General features: G+C 37.5%; 1 protein-coding gene across 2 annotated transcripts in view; it reads left to right on the top strand.

Annotated features, from left to right (window-relative positions):
* The window catches only part of ANKIB1 (ankyrin repeat and IBR domain containing 1), a 106,364-nt gene that overhangs the window by 38,354 nt on the left and 42,221 nt on the right, over nucleotides 1-25,789 (top strand). For both annotated transcript variants that reach the window (XM_065883766.1, XM_065883765.1), the window contains 3 exons: nucleotides 12,973-13,155; nucleotides 17,971-18,088; nucleotides 24,785-24,993. In XM_065883766.1, coding sequence (XP_065739838.1) covers nucleotides 12,973-13,155; nucleotides 17,971-18,088; nucleotides 24,785-24,993 — 510 coding nt within the window. The remainder of the gene's footprint in view (nucleotides 1-12,972; nucleotides 13,156-17,970; nucleotides 18,089-24,784; nucleotides 24,994-25,789) is intronic.

Raw genomic sequence — 25,789 nt, 5'->3', positions numbered from 1 at the left:
CCTAGAGCCTGCGTGCTGCAACTACTGAAGCCCGCGAGCTCTAGGGCCCGCGTGCAACAACTGCTGAGCCCATGTGCTGCAACTACTGAAGCCCGTGCAACTAGAGCCTGTGCTCCTCAACAAGAGAAGCCACTGCAGTGAGAAGCCCACACACTGCAACAAAGAGTAGCCCCCACTCGCTACAACTAGAGAAAGCCGGCGTGCAGCGAAGAAGACTCACTGCAGCCAAAAATAAATCTAAAAAAAAAAAAAGGTTATGGCCATTTATATGATTTCTTTAGTGTATCTGAAGTGTCAGTTATTTTCACTTCTAGAACCTTTCTGATCTTATCTTGTGTTTATTGCTGTTGTTTGTGATACTTACTAATCTTTTAGAATCTTTGTCATTACATCTCTTGGGTTTGTGTCACCTTTGCCCACTAGTTAATTAGTGACAGTCATTAACTTGAAACTAATTTTAAGCTTTGCTTTCTAACTTTGATTCACGGTGTGGTGGAAGGATGTTCTAGGATTTTGCGGGAGGGAGGCTATGGGCAGAATTCCTGAAGGCTTTTTACACAAGTCTTTTTGTATATTGTTCTATGCCCACCTCTTACGAAAGAATCACTGCCTATAGTGACTCATCATTGTTGACGGGACTGCATCATGTTTCTCAAGTGAATTAGAGTAGAAAATATTCTTGATAGTAATAATAATGCTCTTAAACTGCTGCTTTAATATCTTGCTTCCAAAAATTCTCTATAAGCATTGCTTTAGTAGTTGTTCATTTTGAAGTATGTTTGCAATGACATGTTATTAAATTATTTTTAAAAATTGAATGTGGTGTTTTTACCAACATTGTTTTTTGCTCAGTGAAGGAAATTAGTACCAGGTTTATTCTGAACTGACAGGCCTGATGATTTGCTTGGTGTGAATGTATGTGTAAGTTTTAACTGTTTGATCTGTCAGCAAATCACTTTATACAAACCACACCATTTAATGACTGTTTTCATTTTTTTGTGTTCAGAAGAGCTCTTTGACTTAATGTAAAACACCTCAAATAGAGCCCTATAAATACCTTATTGCATTTATTCTAGTTGTCATCAACAGATTTTAGCTCATCATTTTACCCATATAAAGCTATCTTAAATCTCTTATATATACTTGACTGTATACCCAGCCTTAGGTCTTAAATGACTTTTGATAATGTTTACTGTTAATTAAACCAGAAGAGTTTCACAGGGAAGTGTACATTAATTTCCTTATGTTTTCTAGTTCTAGTGAGTAAAACAAATACATTGAAATACATAACCTACTATATAACTGTACTTCTTAGAGAATTAGTCCTCAAGTGTCTTAGTGTTTGTATAAGGTCTTCTAACATTCACTGTGCTCATTGGTACCAAGCATGATATAAAGGGTTTGGGTTGAGTAAAAGACTGTTATCAGATATTTACTAATTTTTTTTATTAAGCTAAGCTATCATAGTATGGTATATAGGGCACTGGTTTCTAGTCTTGGTCCTCACAGAGACTGTCTGTAAGACCTTGAGCGAATCAGTCAACTTCTTTGAGATTATCAGTGTCAACCATCCAATAGGAAACTATCACAGTTATCTCAAAAGACCCCTTTTAGTGCTAATTTTCTCTTAATCTGTGATTGCAGTAAAATATATCCCATTTTCAGTGTCTAGCCTTTGAGGTTAAATTGATTATTTTACTCCATGGTTAAGGTCAAGCTATTTTTTTTAACTCTTGAGGACATATCTATGGAAATACGTCTTTTCTAGTTGTTGTTTTTCTTTCTGTGTGTTTATTTAAAGACAGAGCTGATAAAGTCAACAGCAGACAATTTCATATGTGCATTTAAACACATACTTTCCTATGGCTCATTATTTTGAACCATATAAATGAAATGTTTAAAAACTCCCCCTTCTCTCTGTAATAATTGTGTTCCATAGTCAGCTAAAGGGACGCACACATACACACACAGAACATAACATAAAAGTATCTTTTTTAAAATTTATTTATTTATTTTTGGCTGCATTGGGTCTTTGTTGCTGTGGGCGGGCTTTCTTTAGTTGCGGTGAGTGGGGGACACCCCCCATCGCTGCACGCTGTGTGTGGGGGGGCCCTGGGACCCTTGCTGCGGTGGCCTCTCCCCCTGCAGAGCATGGGCTCCAGGCGCACAGGCTTCAGTAGTTGTGGCTCGCCAGCTCTAGAGCACAGGCTCAGCAGCCGCAGTGCACGGGCCTAGCCGCTCCCCGGCATGTGGGATCTTCCCGGACCAGGGATTTCTGAGGTCCAGCTCTGTGCAGGTGAAAGGTCCCGCGGGGGTCCTGTTTTCTGCTTCCTACTCTGGGAGAAGAGAGTGTCTGGGTCTCTTCAGGGAAATGCAGGAGGTTCAGCAGCCACAGGAGGACAGGGTAGAGGGAAGACTGAATCTAAACGCCTCCCTCCTTTTTCTCTTGTGCTGCTGGCTGCTGCCTCGTGCTTTTTCCTCTCTTTCTATCTCTCAGAAGTTGTGCTGAGAGAAAAAAACATAGGCCAGAAAAGGGATGCACCCTGGACTGGTGTTTGTGGTGTGTGTGTGTGTGTGTGTGTGTGTGTGTGTGTGTGTGTGTGTGTGTGTGTGTGTGTCCCCAGAGGCTGGAACCACAGTTCCTCTGATGAACCCTGGAGGCGGCCCAGTTCCTGATTGGTGGTTGCCATGGAGACCCACCTAAGCCTCTTTCACCTGAGCTGTATTATCTGAAGAGGGCGGCTCTCTGACCTGACAGTCACCTGAGAAGACCAGGAGGTGAGAGGGAGCCTGTGTCCAGATGGCATTCTCTGCCCTGTCCTCTCCCAGCGGGCACTTGGGGTGGCACAAACTGGGGGAGCCAGACCATGCTCACTGCACCCTCTGTAGAGCCCTAGGTGGACCTGCTCAGGGCAGATGTTTCCAGCTACTTGGTGAATGGTTCCTGGCCAGAACCCACTCTTTCCACCCCCTCCCTCCACCAGGGGAGGGGTGATTCAGGAGCAGAGGGCAGGGGCCTTCACCTTTAATCACCACACCCTCACCTGTCCTCCTCTTTGCTAATCGAAATTCTCTCCTTCCCTCAAGTCAAGCTCAAGTGCAGAAAGTTCTTCTGATGTTCTGGAGGAGGGGCGAGGCTAAGGAAATAATCCAGGGAGAGGAGGAAAGATGGACTGTGATTATTGAGTTTGAGGTATTTGAGCTAACATGAGGGGCTGGCAGGAGCCCTCCTGTTGCTCTTCTCCCAAATCCCACATTTGCATCTGGGCCTCCTGCCTGTCTCTGTGCTCTGGGCACTGTCACTTGCAGACTATTCTGGCTTCGGGCCCATGTGGGCCAGACTGCCCCTAACAGACATCAGAAACCGATGCATGCTGCCCTGTAGGGGGCCTCAGGGGTGCTCGAGTGGGCACTAAGCTGCATTGTAATAGACCTCAAGTGATACTGTACCAGGTACCAGGTGGTAGGGTGACTTCTGGATACACCTTGTCCTGATTGTATTGAAAATAAAGCAGAAGGCATCGCCAAGAAGAAATTAAACCATGCCTGATGAGCTGCCTCACACTGCTCACCCGCCTGCCTGCGTGTTTTGACTGTGTTCCTGGGTGAAACGCCACTTTGTGCTTCCTCTGTGGCTGGTTCCATTAGGCATATCTGCCGTCCCTCCTCATCCAGCTGCTCAAGCAGGGGTCTTGAGTCAGGAGCTGGACCATATACCTCTCTTGACCAGTTCACAGCCCAACAGTCCCAAAGATTGAGAAGGTCTCTTGGGGACGGGAGACTCCCATGCTTTGAGGAGCTGAAGTTGACCTCCTTGCACTCACAGTTCCCTGGTGGCCTCCACCCCAGGACCAGCTAAGGCCAGAGCAGCCTGGGGCAGGTAGCCAGGAGTCCCCACCTCTGAGCATCCCACCTCTATCCTGACGCAAGGGCAGAAATTCCAAGGCATTTCCATGCTGGGGAGAAGGGAAGAGTGGGATGAGAAGGCTTTGCTCTCCCTTTGGGAAAGTTGCTAAAAAGTGACGAGAAGAGGTCAGTGACTAAGTCACAAATTCGTTCATGCAGCACGTATGTCTAGAGCACTGTTGTGTGCAGGCATACCAGTTGCTGGCTGAGGGTGTATGATCCCATTCCCCTCCCCCTCGCTCCACACTTCCCAGCCAAGCCCCTGTGAGGCTGGGTCAGATGAGTAGAAGGTGGAATTCTTGCAGGAGAGTGGGGAGCAGAGACAATATTAGGGTTCAGAGCTAAATGCCTTTATCTTCCTGCTGTATAATCTTGGGTCCACCACAGACCATTCTATTTGAATGAAAAAATTCATCCCGTGGATTAGTCTTAAAACCTCACCCTCAAACACACACGTGCACGCATGCACACACACAACGCACACACACACACAATTAATGTAAAAGATCATGCCGGTTCTGAGCCATCAAAGGCAGATCCCTCTGCAGCAGTGTGCTAAGGACTTCTGACCTGTGACTTTGGGGAACATGCACATAGATGACCAGGTTCTTAGCGTCCTCCCTCTCGACACAGCTGCCCCCTTCCCTGTACTTTTCAGTGATGCCTTCAACCAGGAGAGGGGGATCATCTCCTCTCTCCTCCCTCCCCCACCTGCTGCCTTGACACCACAAAGAGGGCTCGATGTTTGTGTTGACTGCTCATTTCTTTTCATCTGTTAACCTGTGGAGGCTTTGTGATTATCCACACTGAGTGTGAGTTTGTATTGGGGAGAGAAGGTGGTTGTGTTTTTTTTCTCTCATTCGACATCAGTGGAGGTTGTCAAAGCATAGGTAAATATTCAGCAACCATTCAAATGGAGAAACACCAATGGGGCCCGTGACATTGCCTCACAAATGGTGTTTGATTAATAAATTGGAGATGTGGAATTGCGAAGCCATTGGTTCAGGGCTGGATTAAAAACATCTTAATCATAGAGTTCTTTTGGGAACTTGCAGGTGTGACAGTATCAGTGGCTAAATATTTTATATATATATGCATATACATATATATACATATACATATATGTATATATATATGGAATATCTAGCCCTGAAGTTTCTCATGTTATATTGCTGCCTAGTTGACAGTGGGCATTCCAACAGTCTCTCAAATTCAGTGTTTCCAAAACTGTACTCAGTCTTCTCTACCAGTTCCTCCTCTTGACTGCCTTATTCCTATTAATGATGCTACCATTATCCCCATATCTAGTCTTGATACCTGGATTTACCTTGGGACTGTTTTTGTTTTGTTTTGTTTTGTTTTTGCGGCAAACTTATGCCACTCATTTGCAGAACAGAACTCTTCCTTGCCGCTTTTGGCCAGCCCCTTCTTTTTATCTCTGTTGGCCACCTTCTAACAACAGGTGCTTATATCAAATCCTCACTTTGTATTTTTCAGAACTTCCTTGAGTAGGAAAATCTGGAGTTTCACAAATATTTATCATTCAAAATTATTTATGAGATAAAAGTAACACAAAGAGGAGTGGGCTGCAATTGTTTGAAAATTAGAAATGCTTATATGTTGAACATTTATTAAGGCAAACTATAATTAAAGCCCCTTTAATTTTAATTTTTTCATATTTCAAAGAATTATTTCAAGGGTAAGCAAACTTTTTTCTGTGAAAGCCCAGATATTTTAGGCAACTGCTCAACTATGCTACAGTATCCTGAAAGCAGCCATAGACAGTGTATAAGTGAGCATGGCAGTGTTCCATTAAAACTTTGTTTATGGATATTCCCACTTGAATTTCTTATAATTTTCACATATCACGAAATAATCTTTTGATTCCTTTCAACCATTTTAAAATGTAAAAATAATTTTTAGTTTGTGGGCTATACAGGAACAGGCAGCAGGCTAGATTTGGCTCACAGGCCTTAGTTTGCAGTGGACCCCTGCATTATACAAAGATTGGGAGAGGAAACCAAAGATGACTCCACACTATAGAAGCTTATTTTAAATATGTAAAATAACTATCAATATGTAGCAAGTCCTGTATGCTTTAAGTATACAAAGAACTTAAAAAATACTATGTAATGGATGCCCAGCGCACAAAAATGGAACTCCATTAAAATATAAATTTTACAAGAATTTAATACTGTAAAAAACACACTTTTATCTTGGTTGCTTAGTTTTTGTTTTTCCACTTTGGAACAGAGATGGACTTTGGAGAGGAATGATGTGTTAGGTCTATTAGCAAGGCCCAATTAAAAGTTTAGTGATTTTTCTTCCCCTTTGCGGACTTCCCTAGATCAAGCCTAGTCATTAGGCCTCATTTTATTTATATTGGTGCTTCACCCGTCACAGGGATTCAAGAACTGGTTGATGTGACAGAGGTGGTGGTTGTGTTTGATAGTGCCTCAGCTCTTTGTGAAAAGCATTTTTTAAAATGAGTATTATCTTTAGATATTTCCTATGCATCCTTGTTCCACTTGCTTATTCAAAGTTTTAAGTGTAGGTGCTCATTGTTAGAGCAAATAAAGGTCACTAGAAAACCAAAGGTCATAAATCACACTTCCATTTACAGCTACAGGGGCTATTTGACACTTTGGCAGCTATCAGAGTATTTCACACTTCATTGAAAAGCCAAAAAAATCATTCACAAATCATACTGAAGAGTTTTACTTAATTATATTGTGTTTTTAGCACCTGGGGTTTTAAAACTGTAAAAAGAATACAGAAATTGTAGTCTCAGCTCAGCAACTGAGTAACTTTGCCTGTTTCTGGGCCTCAGTTTTCTAATTTTTAATCAAGAAAGTTATGATTTTATTATTGCATCCAAAACATTATGATGCTAAGTAAGAGCTATTAATTATTTAGGCATTAACTGTTATAGGCATTGAAGGGAAGGAGACATCATTTAAATTTTACTTAGCCCAGAAGATTTCGTGGGTAGTAATAATATTTCAGTGGATGAGATTTCAGTTTAAGTATTTGGAGGAGGCTACTCAAAATGTGGCCCTCAGCACATTTTGTAGCATCAGTAACGCCTGGGAGCTTGTTATAAATACAAATTCTTGTGCCCCACAGACCTCCAGATTCCAAATCAGAATCTCTGGGGGTAGACTCCAGGAATGCTTTAAGCAAGTTTTACTGGTTATTCGTTTGCATGTTATAGTTTGAGAAGCACTGTTCTAGGTCTCAAACAAATGCAGATTGAAGTATTTTGCAGAGGTTTGATAAGACAGATGACTTAAAATGAAGATAGAAGCCATACTAAGTAGAAATACTAATGCCAAGAATTTTGGACTTATTTATAGAAAATTGAGCCATTTAAATTTTTTGACTGGTGGAGTGCTATTATGAAAGCAAATATAGTAAGATTAGCCTAATGGTTGTAATGTAGAATAGAGTTGAAAGGGGGGACTTCTAAAGGAGTGGTTCTTAAAGCCTTGCTACCCAGACAGTGGTCCTCAGACTGACATTGGCATGAATTTGGGTACTTGTTGGGAATGCAGAATCTCAGGCCTCATCTCAGATCAGCTGAGTCTGAATTTGTAGTTTAACAAGAACCCCAAGGTGATTCATTCATACTCACATTAAAATTTGAGAATCCTTGGCTTAGAGCAGTAGTCTGTGGGACATAGAATGGAATCGCCTGTAAAGAGTTCATATATTTAATCCCCACTCTAGATCACCCTAATATGACTATCAGATTACCTAGATGATTCATAAACAATTTGGAAACCTTTGTGCTGAAACAGTGGTTGTAACCATGTCTGCACAAAAAATCCCATAGTGTAGACCGTATCTCAAATCAATAAAATTGGAATTTCTGAGAGTGGACCCCCAGACACTAGTATATTAAACTTCTCCAGATGATTCTAGTGTTCAGCCAAGGTTGAAAACCAGTGTACTAGAGGGAGTGACAGGAGTTAGAATCTTATTGCATTAATTCTGCTGTGAACTGATAAAGGGCCTGGATTTGTATGGTGGTATTAGAAACGGAAAGAATGAGGCAGATGCATTTAGGTGACTTGGTCAGTTGATACAAGAAAGTAAGGGAGAGAAAAGTTAAAAATGATGGAGACTTTAAAATGTTAATATTAACAATGTTGAGCTATCTTTGGATAATATAATTTTCTCTCTTTGATTTTTTTGCATTTTCTGTAACAATCTGCTATCATATCTATAATTAGAGTAAAATAAATTAACTTTATTTTTAAGTAAACTGAGGATGGTTTTGAACCTAGTTCACTTTGAACCCTGCTAACAATTGACAGATATTTTAAAAATGAGATGAGGTGTTGTATGTCAACTACACTTTAGTAGTAAAAAGAAAAAAAAAATTAAGTGAGATGAGGTGAAGGAATTGGTTAAGAAGGAAGGGAGAATATCTTGCGTTTTCATTTAGAAGGAGATTGAGGTCTTAGATTATCCACATGAAATGGTATTCAGGCTATTGAAGATTAGAACTAACTGGGAGTAATGAATATAGATTTAGAATTAAATGTTATCTGCAAGATAAGGTATAGATGAGAAATCCAAGGAAAAGACTATAGATAAAATTACAGAATTAAAGTCACAGCATCAACTTGGAGAATGCCTCTGTTTAAAGGGAGTGGGAACAGTAAGTGGCCTACAACAAAAACCAAAAAAGCAGAGAAGAGAACCAAAATAATACATTGTCGAGGATGCCAAGAGAAGAATTTCAAGGAGAGGAGGTAGTCAGTCATTTGATGTGCTTCAGAAAGGGCAAGGAATTACAGACAGATAAGGCTGTTGGATTTGAGAGGTATTAATGACTTTCAGGAATATTATAGTCAAGTGGGCAGAGTAGAAGTCAGATTGCTGGGAGAAATTGAGTAATTTGCTGAGGAAGTAGAGAGACAGCGGGTGTCAGTCACTAATTTGACAAATGTGGCCAAGAGAGAAAGTAAAGTATTGGGGAAGTGACAAGAAGGCTAACAGAATTAAGATAGGGGACTCCTGTACCAGGAGCCAGTAGAAAGTCAGAGAGTGAAGATGAAAGGAATAATGGAGTGCTCAAGATCATAGAGGAAACAGATGAGGAAATGGTAATTTTACAACCAGAAGAGACTAAGAATCATCTTTTTTTACATTTTTTCTCAAGATTATGTAAGCCTCATTTTATAGATGGACCTGGTAAACTGAGACTTACAGAAGTTAAATGACTTGTTCAGAGTCAACCAGCCATTTAGATGATGGATCAAAGGGGTGGGAAGGGATTTGTCATGAACTAAGGGCTGTCCTTCCCCTCTTCCTCTGGGATTATGAACAGAAAGGAAGGCAAAATCGATAAACAGATGCGCTGAGATAGTGATAATTGTATGTTTCTTTTAAGGTAGAAAATTGTATGTACCACCAAGTGTCTGAGATAGGCTAAAAAACACATTTGAATAAAATATTCAGTTCTCCTTGCTTGAGAGTGGAGAAAATGATACTTAGAATGCTTTGGTTGAAGCATTTAAAAACTACCTCTTCAGAACCACGTGTAACACCCTATTATGTAAAAGCAAAACACCTGACTTTATGCAGCAAAAGTTTAACAGATTTCTTGACATCTGCTTTCTTGTGTTCCAGCCTTAGGCCCTAAAGGTCAGTATGCTAAAATTCTTTTTTAAAAAGTAATCCTCCAATGTCAGGCAGTACTGGTGATAGCTAGCTAGCTTCTATGCCAAAGGTAGCATATGCGTTGATTTTCCTTGCCAAGACAAATGCTGTAAACATGGACCCTCCATTCCATCACTGATTATGAGTTTCTGTCCAGGTACCAATTGCAGCAATGAGATACAGGTTTTTGTGGGCCCTCACCCCACTCGCATCAGACTCATCTGGGGACTCCTTTCGAATTACCAATCAAGGCAAGAAGTCTCAAGTTCTAAAAATAGTCAACAGTGACTCTCAACAATGACTTCTCACACATCCTTTTTTTGTTTGTTTTTAAACCCCAAGGAATGCAGTCTATACTCTGGAATGTTCCTCTTACCAATATTCTGGAATGGCACAGCCTCTTAAATTTTGTCTTTGCTTTTGCTAAAGAGTAGGGTGATTAAGTTAAAGATGATTTATCTTGTTTGCTAATATTTAGAATCTCTTCTGTGGTAGTATCTGTTGTGGAAGTAAATCAAGTCATGGCTTTGAAAGCCATCCCAGTGTGCATTTTCTGCTACTCTGAATATCAAAGAACCATAGAGTCAAGTCAGCTCTCAGTTCTGTAGCAGCCAGAAGCAAATAGTCTGTTTTGTGTTAGTGAAGCAGAAAGGCTGAAAACAGTAACAGACCCTGCAATAGGTATGATAAGTCTGTGGACTTAATATAAGTCGCCAGTATTGAACCGAGAAGGTAATATAAATATGTCAGTTTCCATGCCACACAGGCCATAGTCTAGGGTCATTGCTTGTCAAACTTTAATGTGCATAAGAATCTCCTGGAGATGAGAATCAGATTCTGATTTAGAGGCCTGGAGTGGGAGGGGCTTGGGTGGTAGCCCTGAGAGTCAGCATTTCTAACAAACCCCCTGGTGTCCTCAGACAACATTTAGACTAAAAAGGTTCCAGGTGGTTAAATAGCAGCTGATATGACCTTGCCTTCAGGCTCTAGAAGGTGGCTGCAACAGTGACTGCTGAGAGCTATTGCTTCACAGATTTTTTTTCTGTAAAGGGCCAGATGTAATGGGTAAATATTTTAAGCTTTGTGACCACAAGTCTATGTTTCATATTCTTCTTGGTTTGTTTGTTTGCTTGTTTTTACAACTTAAAAAATGTTTTAAACCATCTTAGCTCTGAGGTATACGTTTGGCTTAGAGCAAGAAGCCTAAGTCATATCCATTGGGCTTGTCAAGTTAGCCCATGGCTTCCAGGCCTGGCATTGGTATAAGTCCCTTATTTTATCAGGGCCTCTTGGGATGACTGTGGAGGAACCATAAGGATTAAGGATGACAGTTCCAAAAGCAATAAAAGAACTTTACAGGAAGATCTGTGTGTTTGTTGGAGGGAGAGGAGATAAAATTATTTGGAAGAAAATGAAAAGAAGCTACCATTTTTATTAACCCACATAAAAAATGAAAATCTCTAAAAAGTATTCACATTTAGATCATAAATAAGATCTGGCCAGAACTTTATGGTGGGCCCAGAATACATTTGACTTCTTTATTTTGTGATCAGCCTATTCTTTGGGTCAGTACAATGTCCAGTCATGGTTAAGAACTTGGTCAAATTTGTGTCTGAATCCCAGTTCTACTGCTTATTAGCTGAGTAACTTCAGTCAACTTGTTTAACTCTTCTGAAACATTATAATATCCCTGCTACTTGGGGTTGTTAATATTAAGTAAGAATATGTATTTGAAGTCCCAGCATAGTGCTTAGCACTTAGAAAACAATAAGTGGTGGCTGTTACTGTGTTGTTATGGTTGTGGCTGAATTCTATAAAAGAATCAGCTCCATGACTAATTGTCAGGCTGTCCTTTAGGGTTGTCCTAGATTATGGCCCTCATGGTATTCATGTCCTTGTTAATGTCTCTGCAGACATACTGGGGAAACTTGAACCTATAGCCCTTAATAACAACATATTTAACTTCTGCAAAACCAACAGAAACCTTAGTAGTGCACAAGACAAGTCCCTATTCCGTGTAATTTTAAAAGTGGGATTTCCTTGGGCGAAATCCTACCTTTAAATATCAAGAGATTTGATATCTTCCCAACTTGGCTATCAGTAGCTATTCCCATTGCTTATTCTGAGGAATATTGAAAACAGTTTTGCTCTCATTGCTTATTTGGAGGAATATTGAAAACAGTTTTGCTTCAGTGATTTGTTCAACCGAATTTTATTTCAGCGTTTAGCTGGATAATGAATGATACAAATGAAAACTTTTGTCCACCTTGTCAGGGCATCCAGGTATTAGTGGTTACAGTAACAGTATTGGCTGTGTCCTTCTTTTTTAAGAAAAATTTATAGAAATGTATAAAATTTAGAGCATTGGATGACTATAAAATTATTGATTTTTAAGTAAACTTTGGACAGAATGCTTAAGAATTTCTTTGTAAAGTTTAAGAAATTGGTTTGTTGTTGTTTTTAACCAAAGGAAGTCATCTTTTTTTTTTAATAAATTTATTTCATTATTTTTATTTTTGGCTGCGTTGGGTCTTCGTTGCTGTGCGCGGGCTTTCTCTGGTTACAGCAAGCAGGGACTACTCTTCGTTGCGGTGTGAGGGCTTCTCATTGCAGTGGCTTCTCTTGTTTGGAGCATGGGCTTTAGGCGCGGGCTTCAGTAGTTGTGGCATGCGGGCTCAGTAGCTGTGGCTCGCGGGCTCTAGAGCGCAGGCTCAGTAGTTGTGGTGCACGGGCTCAGTTACTCTGCAGCATGTGGGATCTCCCTGGGCCAGGGCTCGAACCCGTGTCCCTTGCATTGACAGGCAGATTCTTAACCACTGCGCCACCAGGGAAGCCTCAAAAGGAAGTCATCTTAACGCTAATAAGCAAGAATTGCTAATCTTAAAATTAGAAGCCACTGGTATCTAAATAACTTTTATTGTCATTTCAGATACATACTGTTGAATTTTTGTTGTGCTTACTTTATTAAAATTTTTCTAATAGGCAGCATGAAATAACTTGTCATTTAAATCTATAGTTGCAAGGTTTTTAATTTTTTTTTAATAAGTTTATTCATTTATTTTTGGCTGCATTTGGTCTTCATTGCTGCGTGCGGGCTTTCTCTAGTTGTGGCGAGTGGGGGCCACTCTTCCTTGCAGTGCACGGGCTTCTCATTGAGGTGGCTTCTCTTGTTGGAGAGCAGGGGCTCTAGGTGCGCTGGCTTCAGTAGTTGTGGCTCAAGGGCCCTAGAGCACAGGCTCAGTAGTTGTGGCGCACAGGCTTAGTTGCTCTGCGGCATGTGGGATCTTCCCGGACCAGGGCTTGAACCCGTGTCCCCTGCATTGGCAGGCGGATTCTTAACCACTGTGCCACTAGGGAAGTCCTATAGTTGAAAGTTTTTGAAAAAATCTTTTTTAGCTTTTAGTAAAACATGGAGGAGACTTGTTTGCTGAGAATGAGAATAAAGATACTCCTTGTGATTGTGCTGAAAAGCAACACCACAAAGATTTGGCCCTCAATCTGGAATCTCAAATGGTATTCTCACGAGATCCTGAAGCTGAAGAAATAGAAGCTGAATATGCTGCATTAGACAAACGAGAGGTAAGTTTTTTTTAATAAAAAAATTATATGGATTTTATATTAAATTTTATTTTTTTCTTCTTTAAAACCCAGTTTGTGTGGTCTTCTTTGCAATATGCTAAATATCCTGTGATCTACATAGCCATAAGTATGAAAATACATCTAGAAAACCTGGAGGTGGTGTCTGTCCTTTAGCATATGTAAGTATGTTTAATTACATATAAATAGAGATGCTGACTCCAAGATTCCAGTCCTGTACTTCAGTCTCTGCCTGTCTTCTGGATTGCTCTTATCAACAAACATGCTTTGGTAACTCCCATCTTAAAAAACAAAACAACCTCTCCATTGACCACTCTTCCCCAGCCCTGTCCCTGTCCCCCTTCACTTGTAGCCCCATATCTCTGATCTTCATATGAGAAAAACAAAACTTAGGAGCTATCTATACATACCAACTTCCTCACCTTCCCTTCACTCTTCAGCCCATTGCAGTGTGACTTTCTTCCCTTCTACTCTGATGGAACTGCACTGATGTGGACATCAAGAGTCACTGTGTTGCCAAATCCAGTAGGTGCTTTTCTTACTTGAATTCTTCAGCACCACTTGACATAATTAACCACTCCCTTAGTGAAACACTCTTCCCTTGGCTTCAGTGACATTGCTTTCTGGTTTTCCTTTAAGTCTTAATTGTCTAAGTAAACATTACCTCCATCCACTCAAGCATAAATGTGGCAAGCATTCTCGATTCCTCACATCCAAGCAGTCTGGGAATTCTGTCAGTTTACCTCCAAAGTTATAACCTAAATCCGTTTACTCCTCCCATTCTCTACTCCTACCTCTCCACCTTCACTTCTCATCCGAACTACTATAGTAGTTTCCTTACTGGTCTCCTTCCTTCTGTTCTCGTCCCCTTAGAATCCATTTTGTGCACAGTAGCCAGAGTGCCTTTTAAACTTAAATTAGATAATATCACTTAAACCATAGAGTGACTTTTCATAGCACTTAGAATAAAATCCAAACTGTTTGCTCAGATATAAGACCTTATATGGTCTCGCCACTATTTACCTCTCCAACATTATCTCACTGGCACACTTTGCTCTAATTGCAGTACCTAGACTATACTAAAGCTTTTGCATTTCCTGTTCCTTATGTCTAAAATCATCTCCCAAGTTTTCTCTTGACTATATCAGTTCTGCAGAGGCAGTCTTAGACCATTCTTTCTGAAGTAGACCCCTCTCCTTCCATTATTCTTTACCATATACCCTATTTATTTTTTGTAGCACTTATCACATGCTATAATTACTTTGTTTATATATTTTTATAGTTTACTTGTTTACTGCCTTTCTCTTTTATTAGATTGTCAACTTTATGAGGGCCAGAACCATAACTGCCTTATTTAGCAGAATATTTTCAGTGTCTAACACACTGCATGCACAGTGGGCATCCATAAATATTTCTTAAATAAAGACATTATTATAAGACACAGTAAATTTTTTCCTCTAAAAACGATTCTGATTCTTCAGTGTTCAGTGCTAACTTGATTCTGAGAGGACTTATATAACTATTATTTGTATGTGTTTAGGCACTTTTATTTGCCATTCCTCTTTAAATTAGTTTTCTTTTTCTTTCTTTGTATCAGTATTGGACTGCTTTGAAGGTTATTGCTGGTTTGTGTTAATCTGAAAAAGAAGCAGTTTATCTTTGCAGCAGGAAAGAGAAAGGTACCTTCATCTTAATCCCTCCTGCAGAGGAAAGGGGTACTGCCCACTTGGAACTGAGCAATGTATTGAAATGCATCACATGACCTAGTTATAGTTCCATTGCAGAAATTCAGAGTGAATATGTTACATGTTCATGAAGGCAGTATGTCTTTCTCCTTCAAGGACTATTTTTCTTCCATTGTAACCTATTTAGGTTTTAAACTGTGCATTTAAAAAAAAGAATTTATACAGATTGCTTTATATCAATATTATTCCTTTCTTAATGTATCTAAAGTCAAATTTTATTTGGTTCAACATAAATTAGGTAGAATGGTGGCTAATCTGAAAAAGAACATTTAGGAAATATACCAGGAAATAAACAGTTGCCACCACTGGGAATATCAGGAAATATTGGTTTTCATTGCTGAGGCAGGAAAGATACCTGGAGTCCCAAATCTGAACTTGGAACACAGTTTCTAGAAGCAATGTTATATATAGTGTATAAATTCTAGACTGGAATGAGTACTACAAATTTAATCATTAAAGGATTTGTAGATTTTTGCAGGACAAAGTATGGTTCATAAATTAGCTTAAAAGCTAATTAGCTTAAATTAGCTTAAAAGCAAACTTTTATATATGATGATTTGGGGGCACTTTTTAAAGGATAGTTGGGTTAAATTTCCCCTTTTTCCTTTTTTAGTTAATCCCTATATAGAATAGTTTAGGTTAAATTTTTATTTCTTTTTCTACTTAAGGTTATAGGATACCTGTAATATGTAGAGATTCATGGCAGTATAGCTGAATGCATATATAGGTGTAGTAGACTATTAATACAGTATGATATGAAATGTATTCAGCATTAAGTTTTTACTATCATTTGTAAAAAGAGTAACACTGCAGACTGATTGAGTGCATGCTCTGCCCCTGTTTAAAGCTTTTTAACATCCCCAGTGATTTTTCTTTAATTTTTCTTCTTTTTTTGGCTGTGCTGAGTGGCATGTGGGATCTTAGTTCCCTGACCAGGGATCAGACCCACGCCCCCTGCATTGGAAGCGCAGAGTCTTAACCACTGGACCACCAGGGAAGTTCTTTAATTTTTTAATTAAAATTTTTTCAGCCAAACACCCCTTTTATAAGAAGAAGCAGAATGAAAATTTAAAATATTCATTATTCTACCACTTATAAATGATACTTGTAACATTTTGCCTTCCATTTTTCATCAGTGTGATGATATTGTACATTTTACATCCTGTAGTTTTTTTTTTCCTTAACATTTTTTGATATTCACAGATTCATCATGGAAAACATTTTGAATGACTGCTAACTACTCTAACATGTAGATGTCCTATAACTCCCTGAAAGTATATTTGGGTTCCTTGCATTTTGTCACTTTTAAAAGTAACATTGCAGTTGACCAGTTTTGTTCACATTGTGATTAGACCTTAGGATAGATTCCTATAAGTAAAGTTATTGAGTCACAAGATCAGTATTTTAAAGGCTCATGATACGTGATGCTTAGTCATTAAATGATAATCCAATTTCTGTTTTTACCCACAGTACATTAGAGGGCCATCTCACTGTAACCTTACCAATATTGAGGGGTGTTTTTGTTTTTTTCCAAACCTTGGCCAGTTTGTTAGGTAAACAGTTTGTATACTTAAGGATGTTTGTGTTTTTATAACTTTTGACATTTTAAATTTACTGATTGTCACAAATTCCTTATATATTAAAAGCAACACACTTTTTATGTTTAAATCTTGGCAGTTTCTTTTGCAGTCAAATTTGTCAGTCTTTCCTGTCATTACTACACTCATTGCTTATATATGCTTCCCTGCCAGAAGACATCTTAGGATCAGGAAACATACATCAACTGAGAGAAATTACCCCTGGTGAATAGAGTTCCCACCATATGGGGTTAAGTAAGAATTGATGAAATGGTTTCCATGATAATCAAAAAAACAAAGCAAGAAATAAAGATAATATCTAGTTTTAAAATATCTGTAAATCAGCTGTATGGGATAGGGCTTACTGACTGCCCAGAACTCTCTGGAATGTGTAATAGATGTTACCAAAGGACTTCCTCAATGGTTGTTATTCTGATAAGTATTTGAGAATTTCTACTGCTTTTTAAGTTATGGTCTTTAGTTCCATGCTTACTGCAGTAAGCTGATTACATCTGTTTAAAGGATTGAAATAGATATGTGTATCAATATTAATAATAAAAACACAGTTTGAATAAAAATAAAAGCAAGTTGCTTAGCGATATATTTAATGTTATGCCATAATATTATGATAGCTACAAATTAAATTCATCATAGTGATTGCTGTAAGCAAGGATGGGGAAAATTAGGGAAATGTAATGGGGAAAACATGTCACAGGTTATTTTAGCTTTTATAAATTTCTGAATAGTGAGACATTTGTGATTTTATTCCTTGTATGTTTTCTGTTAAATGCAAAGAAAAAAAGTATAAAGGATAACAAAAGAATTTTAAAAACCTGAAATGATACAGTACCTTTATGAAGAAAACTAAGAAGCATTAACACTTGAATAAACAGAGAGAATACATTTATGATAAGAAGTTGAATAGTATGTCATAATCACTTCTCTCCAAATTAATTAATAGGTATCATATAATCCCACTAGCAATCCAGAGTGTATCTTAATAAGTGTAAATGTTGGTGGTTCAGTGATTAAAAGTGAGTCTAAGTGAAAACATGTATTGATATATTCACACACAATTGATTTGCAAAAAGAAAAGACTGGATAAAAATACTTGAGAACTTTAATCATGACTATTGCTCAGTGGTGGGATTATAGATTTTTATTTCTAATTCAATTTTGTATTATTCAGATTTTTAAAACTATGAAGTAAGATGGTTTTGTCATTATAGTATGATTCTTTTGTTTTAGAATGATAAGGTACATGAGACTAGGCATCCACTTTCCATCTTAAAAAAGACTTGTGAGAGAGTAGTTTGAAGTCCATGATAGTGGAACATACAGAGCCTTTTTAACTTCATTGCCAAACTGGAACTGGAAGGTTAAATAAATGATAATCATATATATTTATTTATAGGCATTTAGAACTTCCTAATAGTATAATAGCCAATTTAACTTTGTTTTTCTTCTTTTTAAAGCCATATGAAGGATTAAGACCTCAGGATCTTCGTAGATTGAAAGATATGCTTATTGTGGAAACAGCAGACATGCTCCAGGCTCCACTATTTACTGCTGAAGCTTTACTTCGAGCTCATGGTAATGAAAGAAATGTGCTTCTGATAACACGAATGCCTTTTGAAACTTTTCAGAGTTAAAAGGTGGCTATTTTAATGTTTTAATATAAAACAAAATAGTTTGCTAAACAAGCCTAAGTTCATTTTTGTGCAGTAGTTACTGCAGTACTCAGCATCCTCATAACATTTTGTATTTTGAAGTATAAACTAGCTACAAATCGTAGAGAGAAATAGGAAATTTCTTTTAAAAATTGAGCTACTAAATCAACTTATAGATTGTCTAATTTTAGAAATGTATCTGATTCAAGCAGGGTTGAGAGTTGGAATCCATAGTCCTAGTCCTGGTTTTAACATTAATTTTTACTAAAGTCAATTAAATAAAGTTAACTAACAGTTGTGTTATCCGTATTGTCAGTTGTATTTATTTTATGTAAAAGCTGTTTCTCACCATGAAATGCACAAAGAGAAATTTAGAGAGTCAAGGCAGGAATATGCTATTCCTTTTAAGGTGAGGTTTTTTGTTTGTTTTTATTTTTTTGAGGACATTACCAGATTTACTTAGGAAAAGTGCTCAGCTTAAGTTCTCTGTGATACTTAGCATAGCCATTCTGGGAGTTGTTACATGCTGAGTTGGACCCTCTCATTGCACACTTGATATTTGACATTTTGGCTTATTTCAAAGAGGTTTTTTCTGATTTAGAAATGCTTTTTAAAGATAGAAAGGTAAATGGCTATTCTCATCCAGTAATTTTGAGGCATACTGGTCTGTTGTAACTATAAATCTGTACCATCTATCCTAAAATAGAATGTCAACTTCCAAAAACTTTTATATAACGTTTTGATCAGAAGAAAATTTAAAACTGCATTTCATCATCCTTTGATCACCTCTGTGAATAATTTGGTATATAACCATCCAGAATCACTAACTTCAATATTGATATTTCCCAGAGTTCTGTACTTGACACTCTTTTCCACTTTATATACCAGTGGCTCTATATTTTAGTATAAATAAGGATAGCCTGGGAAACTAACCAGAGATTCCTAGGACGACTTCCAGAGAGTCTAAGTCTTTAGGTGAGGGATGCAGCATAAAAACGTGTGTTGTAAACAAGCCTTACAAAGTAGACCGTTTTCTGAGAAACATTGCTGTGCACATTTATCTAATGAAACCAAGGGTTTCAAAAACCACCTAAATAATAAAGAATACATCTACCACCTGACCTTAATAAAGTATTCAAGGCTTTATTTCTAAATGCCTTTTTAACATTTTCTCCTCAACCTAAGGATGTCCACACCTGAACTCATCATTTCTCCCACTGTCTTGATAAATGGACTGCCACATTAATTTAATCACCCTAACTAGAAACTGGGAAGTCATACTTTCCTTCTTCATCTCTATTACATTTGGCCACAGTCTTATCATTTCTCTTCCTAAATATCTCTCATCCTCTCCCCATCCTCCCTAGCTCTTTCCATTCTCACTGCCACTGACTTAAATTCAGGTTGTCATTATTTTTCATCTAAATTGTAGTCTCCGCTGTTGCTATTCCTCTTCATCCTTATTCATTTTTTATATTGCATTTAAAAATTTTGAGCATGTAACTCCCCTGCTGAAAAACCCTTCACTGGCTCTCCACAGACTTAAAATATCCCAGCTCTTTAGTAGACCTTCATGACCCAGGCTTCTTTACCTGGGCTGTTAATTTTCCCATTTATTTACCCACTCCTGCTTGTCCTTATTAATCACTCTTCCAGGAAACCTTTTCTGCTTATGTGTTCCCAAGTATTCACTGAGAGCCTTCCTGTCTCTTCCCATTATATCCTGTGCATGTATGTGTCGTACACTTATAATACAATATTGTAATAATCTCTTTATTTGCTTTTCTTCTACATTAGCCTGGGAGCTCTTAGAGGACAGCTTTTTATTGTTTTTTGTTTCCACAATATCTGGCATCCCTTAAGCCCTCAGATCATAGTTACAAAATGAATAGATAATATATCTGAAATGTTATTTATATATTTTTAAATCCATCTTTTTATTATAAAACTATTTTTCTCCATTGCCATGTTTTAAAATTTTGAAGTAAATCCTTTGGGAAAAAAATTTAGACCTGGTTTCAAAAACGACATTGAGAAATTCAGAGTAGTTTTTAAAATCTTAGAATTTAAAGATAAAATATTTTCCTCTTAGTAATAATACTTAACATTCGTAAAAACTTGTAAAGAAATACCAAATACCTTAAATTGTTTTTCTTTTGTGTGAGGTTCACAGCACCGTGTCCTTTGCTTGAGCTTTCAAATAAAGAGAGTGCATTTAAATATAACATAGAGCTGGCATAAAAGTGGAAGCTATTCATCTGTGAGGAGCTGTAATGTGACAGTTGTATTAGTTAGGGTAGGCTGGCTGCTGAAATGAAAGTATCGAGTCAAACACGGTAAACATTTATTTATTTATTTTGTGGTATGCGGGCCTCTCACTGTTGGGGCCTCTCCTGTTGTGGAACACAGGCTCCAGATGTGCAGGCTCAGTGTCCATGGCTCACGGGCCCAGCCGCTCCGCGGCATGTGGGATCTTCCCAGACCGGGGCACGAACCTGTGTCCCCTGCATCGGTAGGTGGACTCTCAACCACTGCGCCACCAGGGAAGCCCAGTAAACATTTATTAATCATAATAGTCTAAAGTGTTAGGAATGGGACAGGGGCTCTGCTCCACACAGTTACTCAGACTGACTGAGACTCTGCCATATTAACAAAGTAGCTTCTGAGGTTGCCTGGATTATCTCCATTCCAGACAACCAATCAGAAAGGAAAAAGTGTGGAGAAATAGGTGTGGGAAGTTTTTTGAGCCAGTCCTGGAAGTGGCATAAATCACTCCCGCACCTATTCCACTGACTAGAATTCAGTCACATGGTCACAGTTAACTGCAAGCAATAGTTCTACTCTGTAGAACTGTTGTGTAGTACTTATGGCCATTTCTGCCACAGGTATCTACATTTAGCTAAATTATATAGTATATCATAATTCTAACTTACAATATTATATAGAATCTAAGGCTAACTTAACTAGTAATCGTAATTAAAACAAAGATTTTCTTCTCTGGTGTTTACACATTGTGTCATCAAGTATTTTTAAATGATCACCTCCATTTTCATTCCATTGATATTTCCCTAAGTTACTTCTTTTATATAGTAGGGTCAATTCTAATAACCTGATATCTAACTGAATTTTATTACTTGACATTTGTCTATTCTGTGATAACTTTTTTGATAACTTAAGAGTTCTATATTTCAGTCTCCTATTAAGGCATATAATAGAGGCTAATGCAGGTTTTCAGATGGACATCTCTTCTATATTGTTTAGGTAATATCAGTGATATTTTGATAATCAAATAAGATTTTCAGAGATAAACCATGCTAATGAATAAAAAAGACAGTGCACAGAGCTGCAGTTTATACTAATTGCTGTCAAAATCCGGATGGGCTCTGTTTCAGAGCTATTAAACTGAACTATTTGTTAGATTTATAGATTGTATCCTTGGTAACATTCATTCAGCTTTCCACAGGAAAATAGATTTAAGTATTATGTTATCTACTGTCAAATTTAGTCCCAAAGTAATGAGGTTGAAGACAGAAGACAGAAATGTTTGGCAGTATTTACTAAGTAGTAATTGAATTTTAAGGATGACTCTGTTAAGAATACAAAGGTCATTTTCTGAGCATTTCCTCAGTAATAAAAGTAACTTATATAGTTCAAAGTTACCTAATGAGAAAATAAGTAAAATTTACTTACCTCTTTTTTAAAATATGAGACCAAGGCTAGTTTGCTTGTCCTTAGAGTAAATGTATACTGAAGTATTTTTTAAATCTCCTTTGGAGACTCATCACTTCTATAGGTAATTAAACATCAGTAGTCCACACGTCCTCTCACTCTACTCTCTTCCTAGGAAATGACATCTTCTCCCACGGCTTCCATAGATACAGATTTCTCCTTCTAAAACTAGACTTCTGAGCTCTATACACTTATATATAACTGCCAATTTGAAAGCACCTCTAGGATATCTCAAAAGCCCCTTAATCTCATCATGTCTAAAATTAAAATCATGCTTTTAAACCTGTACCTGAGTCTCTGGTATTCCCTATTTACATAGATGGCAGCACCAACCAACCAATGTGGAAGACCTGGGACAACAACTTTGACATTTCCTCTCCCTCAGACCCTATATCCCATTGTTACCAAATTTTCAGTCTCACGTCCCAGATCTTAACTTCTTCCTTTCTCTTCATCTCCACCGCGGCCAGCCATGGCCTTGGCTACCGTAATCTCTCACTGGTATTTCCCAGTAGCCTCCTTTCTAGTCTACCTTTCCCTCTACTCTCACCCTATCCAATTTCTTTGTTATTCCATACTGTAGTCAGAATGATCTTTTCAGATCTAACCGTGACAACCTGTTCTTCCTAACCCTAAGCCCAGTTTTCACTGGCTTCCTGTCACTTCTAAACTGATGATAGGAGTATTATTTAAAAGTTCTACATGGCCTAGTCCCTGCCTGTTTTCAGCCTCACTCACACAGTGCTTCCCCTCTGGTCTCCATGCTCCAGCTACGTTGACTTTTTTAATTTCACAAGGATGCTACCTTCTCTCCTACCATAAGGCCTTTTAGCATGCTATGTACCATCTGTCTAGAATGTCTTTCCCTCTTCCTTTTACCCAGTTAGCTCCCACTCATCCTTCGGATGTCCACTCCAAGCCATGAGCTCCCTGAATGGGAGTCTCTACCTCTTCTTAATGGTGCTTCTGACAGTGATAATTTTTTTTTAATGTGTTGATTTTACTTAATGTCTTTCTCCCTACTAGACGCTAAGTTCCATGAAAGTAGGAATTATGCCTGTTTTTTCCTCCTGTTATATCCCTACAGCTTGACATAGTGTATGGCACATAAAAGACATTCAATAAATGTTTGCTAAATGAATGATATGATAGAATCCAAGCAGAAATTGTGCTGGAAAATATTTGTAGTAGATAAGACTAGAATTTAATATGTGTGTATATAAATTATAGTAGTTCTTTTTTTCCATTTATGAAAAAGTATTATAGTGGAGATTTGAAAAATAATATTGTTCTAAGAAAGTTTTAACTTTTTAAGTAAGTACAAGTATACCTCATTTTATTGCACTTTGCTTTATTGTGCTTTGCAGATATTGCATTTTTTACAATTTGAAAATTTGTGGCAACCCTACATTGTCAGATGATGGTTAGTGTTTTTTAGCAATAAAACGTTTTAATTAAGGTACTATATAGTCTGTTAAGTGTGTAATAGCATTATAGCTAAAAAAACAATGTAGTGTAAACATAACCTTTATATGCACTGGGAAACCAAAAAATTTGTATGACTTGCTTTATATTTGCTTTATTGCAGTGGTCTAGAACCAAACTTGCAATATCTCCAAGGTATGCCTGTAATGTCCTATCAAAACACTCAGGTCCATTTAGCAACATTTCCTAGAATGCACTCATGTGCAGTGTTTTTTCTTCTTTTGTAATGACTCCTGTTTTCAATCTTATCTTCCATCTCCCCAAATCACAATATAGTATACTGTAACTTTACAGAGCTGCTCATGTCTCTCCATTATATTTCTGTGCCTTTGCACATATGGAAACACACTGTATCTTCATTGCATGTCTGAATCATAATTATCCTGGTAAACCACCAAATATATTGACTTCATATGGTTGAAAAAAGTCTTATATAGAAAGTTTTCACAGTTATTTGTATTTGATTTATAAAATGATATAGAATGGGCCCATGGTAAATAATTGACTCATATTACTTTTGACCCTATGCTTTATTGGGCTGCAGTGGAAAGAACACAGACTTTGGATTCACAGAAATTTGTTTCAAATCCTTCATATCTGTTTGAGCCTGGGCAAGTTGTGTAATTTCCCTGAGTCTTGGTTTCTTAACCTCAATGATTGAAGAGTTTGTTGGGAGGAGTAAATGAAATATATATATAAAACACCTGGGAAAATCATTGGCTATATCAGTTTATTGTTTTGAATGGGTTAGGTTTTTATGGCCCTGCACTTATAATAACATACTTCACTTGACTATTTTTAAAGTGTTTGTACTAGGAAGGTAACCTTTTTTTAGTTAAGCCAGAACCAGGCTCACTTAATGTGCAATTTATATCAAATCCACTAAAACGTTATAATCATAATCTCTTCAGAAGTTCCTTCTGCTCTCAAGCTGTTTATCAAATGATTTTTAGGACTTGTTGGCATTTTGACATGCTTATAGTTAGCTGTGTAATCATTTTACAGCTTGACAGCAGTGAGGCCAATTGTGAAGTTACATATTATTCTTGAAAAAGTAAAATGGCTTAATCAAACCTATACCTATAAAAATTTAGTAAATTCCAATGACATGTGAGCCACCACTTTTGATTATTAGTAGAAATGACTGAAAATTTTGACCATATTATTAGATATTGACATGGTTGTAAGCCATGATAAATTATAAAACTTTAAATTCTGTTTAAAAATATGAATGGATATAAAATCATAAACATTCATTTGCGATTACTATTTTGATACAAATAGTTTTTTTTCCATAGATGACCTATATCTCTCTAACTTATTCTCTTTTGTTATTATGAAGCTCTTAAAACATCACCGTATTTTCTCTGTTATTTGAGAGATATCCATTCTATTTTTCTTAAAGATTGGGACAGGGAGAAATTACTTGAAGCTTGGATGTCCAACCCAGAGGACTGCTGCCAACGATCAGGTGTTCAAATGCCAACTCCACCACCAAGTGGGTATAATGCCTGGGACACACTCCCTTCTCCAAGAACTCCAAGGACTACACGCTCTTCCATCACCTCTCCAGATGAAATAAGTTTATCTCCTGGGGATTTGGACACCAGTTTGGTATGGTTTAGTATTCAGTGTACTTCCCATAGTTTTAGTTTTAATATTGTTTCATGGAACCTCTAGTCATAATTCTTGTAATTGAATCCTATACCCTACTTAAAAGGTTCAATTATTTCATGCTTTGGTAAATATTTATTATCACAGACTATTTTTGAGATCTCTGAATTACAGATTGAAAAACAAAAGGGGTTTCTTTTTCTCTTTTAAAACAAAACATAAGAGAATTTGGGAAAACCATCTACAATATTTTCACTTAAAATCTCCAATTGCTTAAAATTTTGAGCACACCATACTGAAATATTAAAAGTTGAGTTTGTGATAGGCACCTGAAACCCAAAGATATGAAAATATTTCTATATTTTTCTGAAGACATTTATCATATGTTGATGATTATGTATTTGTTTCAGTAAAACTTCTGGAGTTTGTCATCTGGATACATTTCCAAAATAAATATTTGCTTTTTATTGAGAAACAGTACTGCCATTGTGTGCATTTTTAATTGGCAAACCACTGTTACAGGAAATTTTTATGTTTCTCAAATGATTCAGCCACACAAAATATGTTATAAATATGAATGCACTCCAGATTTTATCTGGGCCTTCTTGGAAAACAGAATCCTACTTCTGTAATTCACATCTGTAACATTATAAAGGTAGTTATTGTTTAGAAGATACACAATTTTGTAGCATGGTTCCCTGGGTAGAAATCCTTAAATTGCTCCTCTGAATATCCTGAGTTGCTGTATTGAAAAAACAGAGTTACTCCGTTTTTGTAGATTTTCTGGGGTGCGTAT

The sequence above is a fragment of the Phocoena phocoena genome, chromosome 9 (genome assembly GCF_963924675.1).
Source record: "Phocoena phocoena chromosome 9, mPhoPho1.1, whole genome shotgun sequence".
NCBI classification, from domain to species: domain Eukaryota; kingdom Metazoa; phylum Chordata; class Mammalia; order Artiodactyla; family Phocoenidae; genus Phocoena; species Phocoena phocoena.
This window is presented reverse-complemented; position numbering and strand designations above follow the sequence as displayed.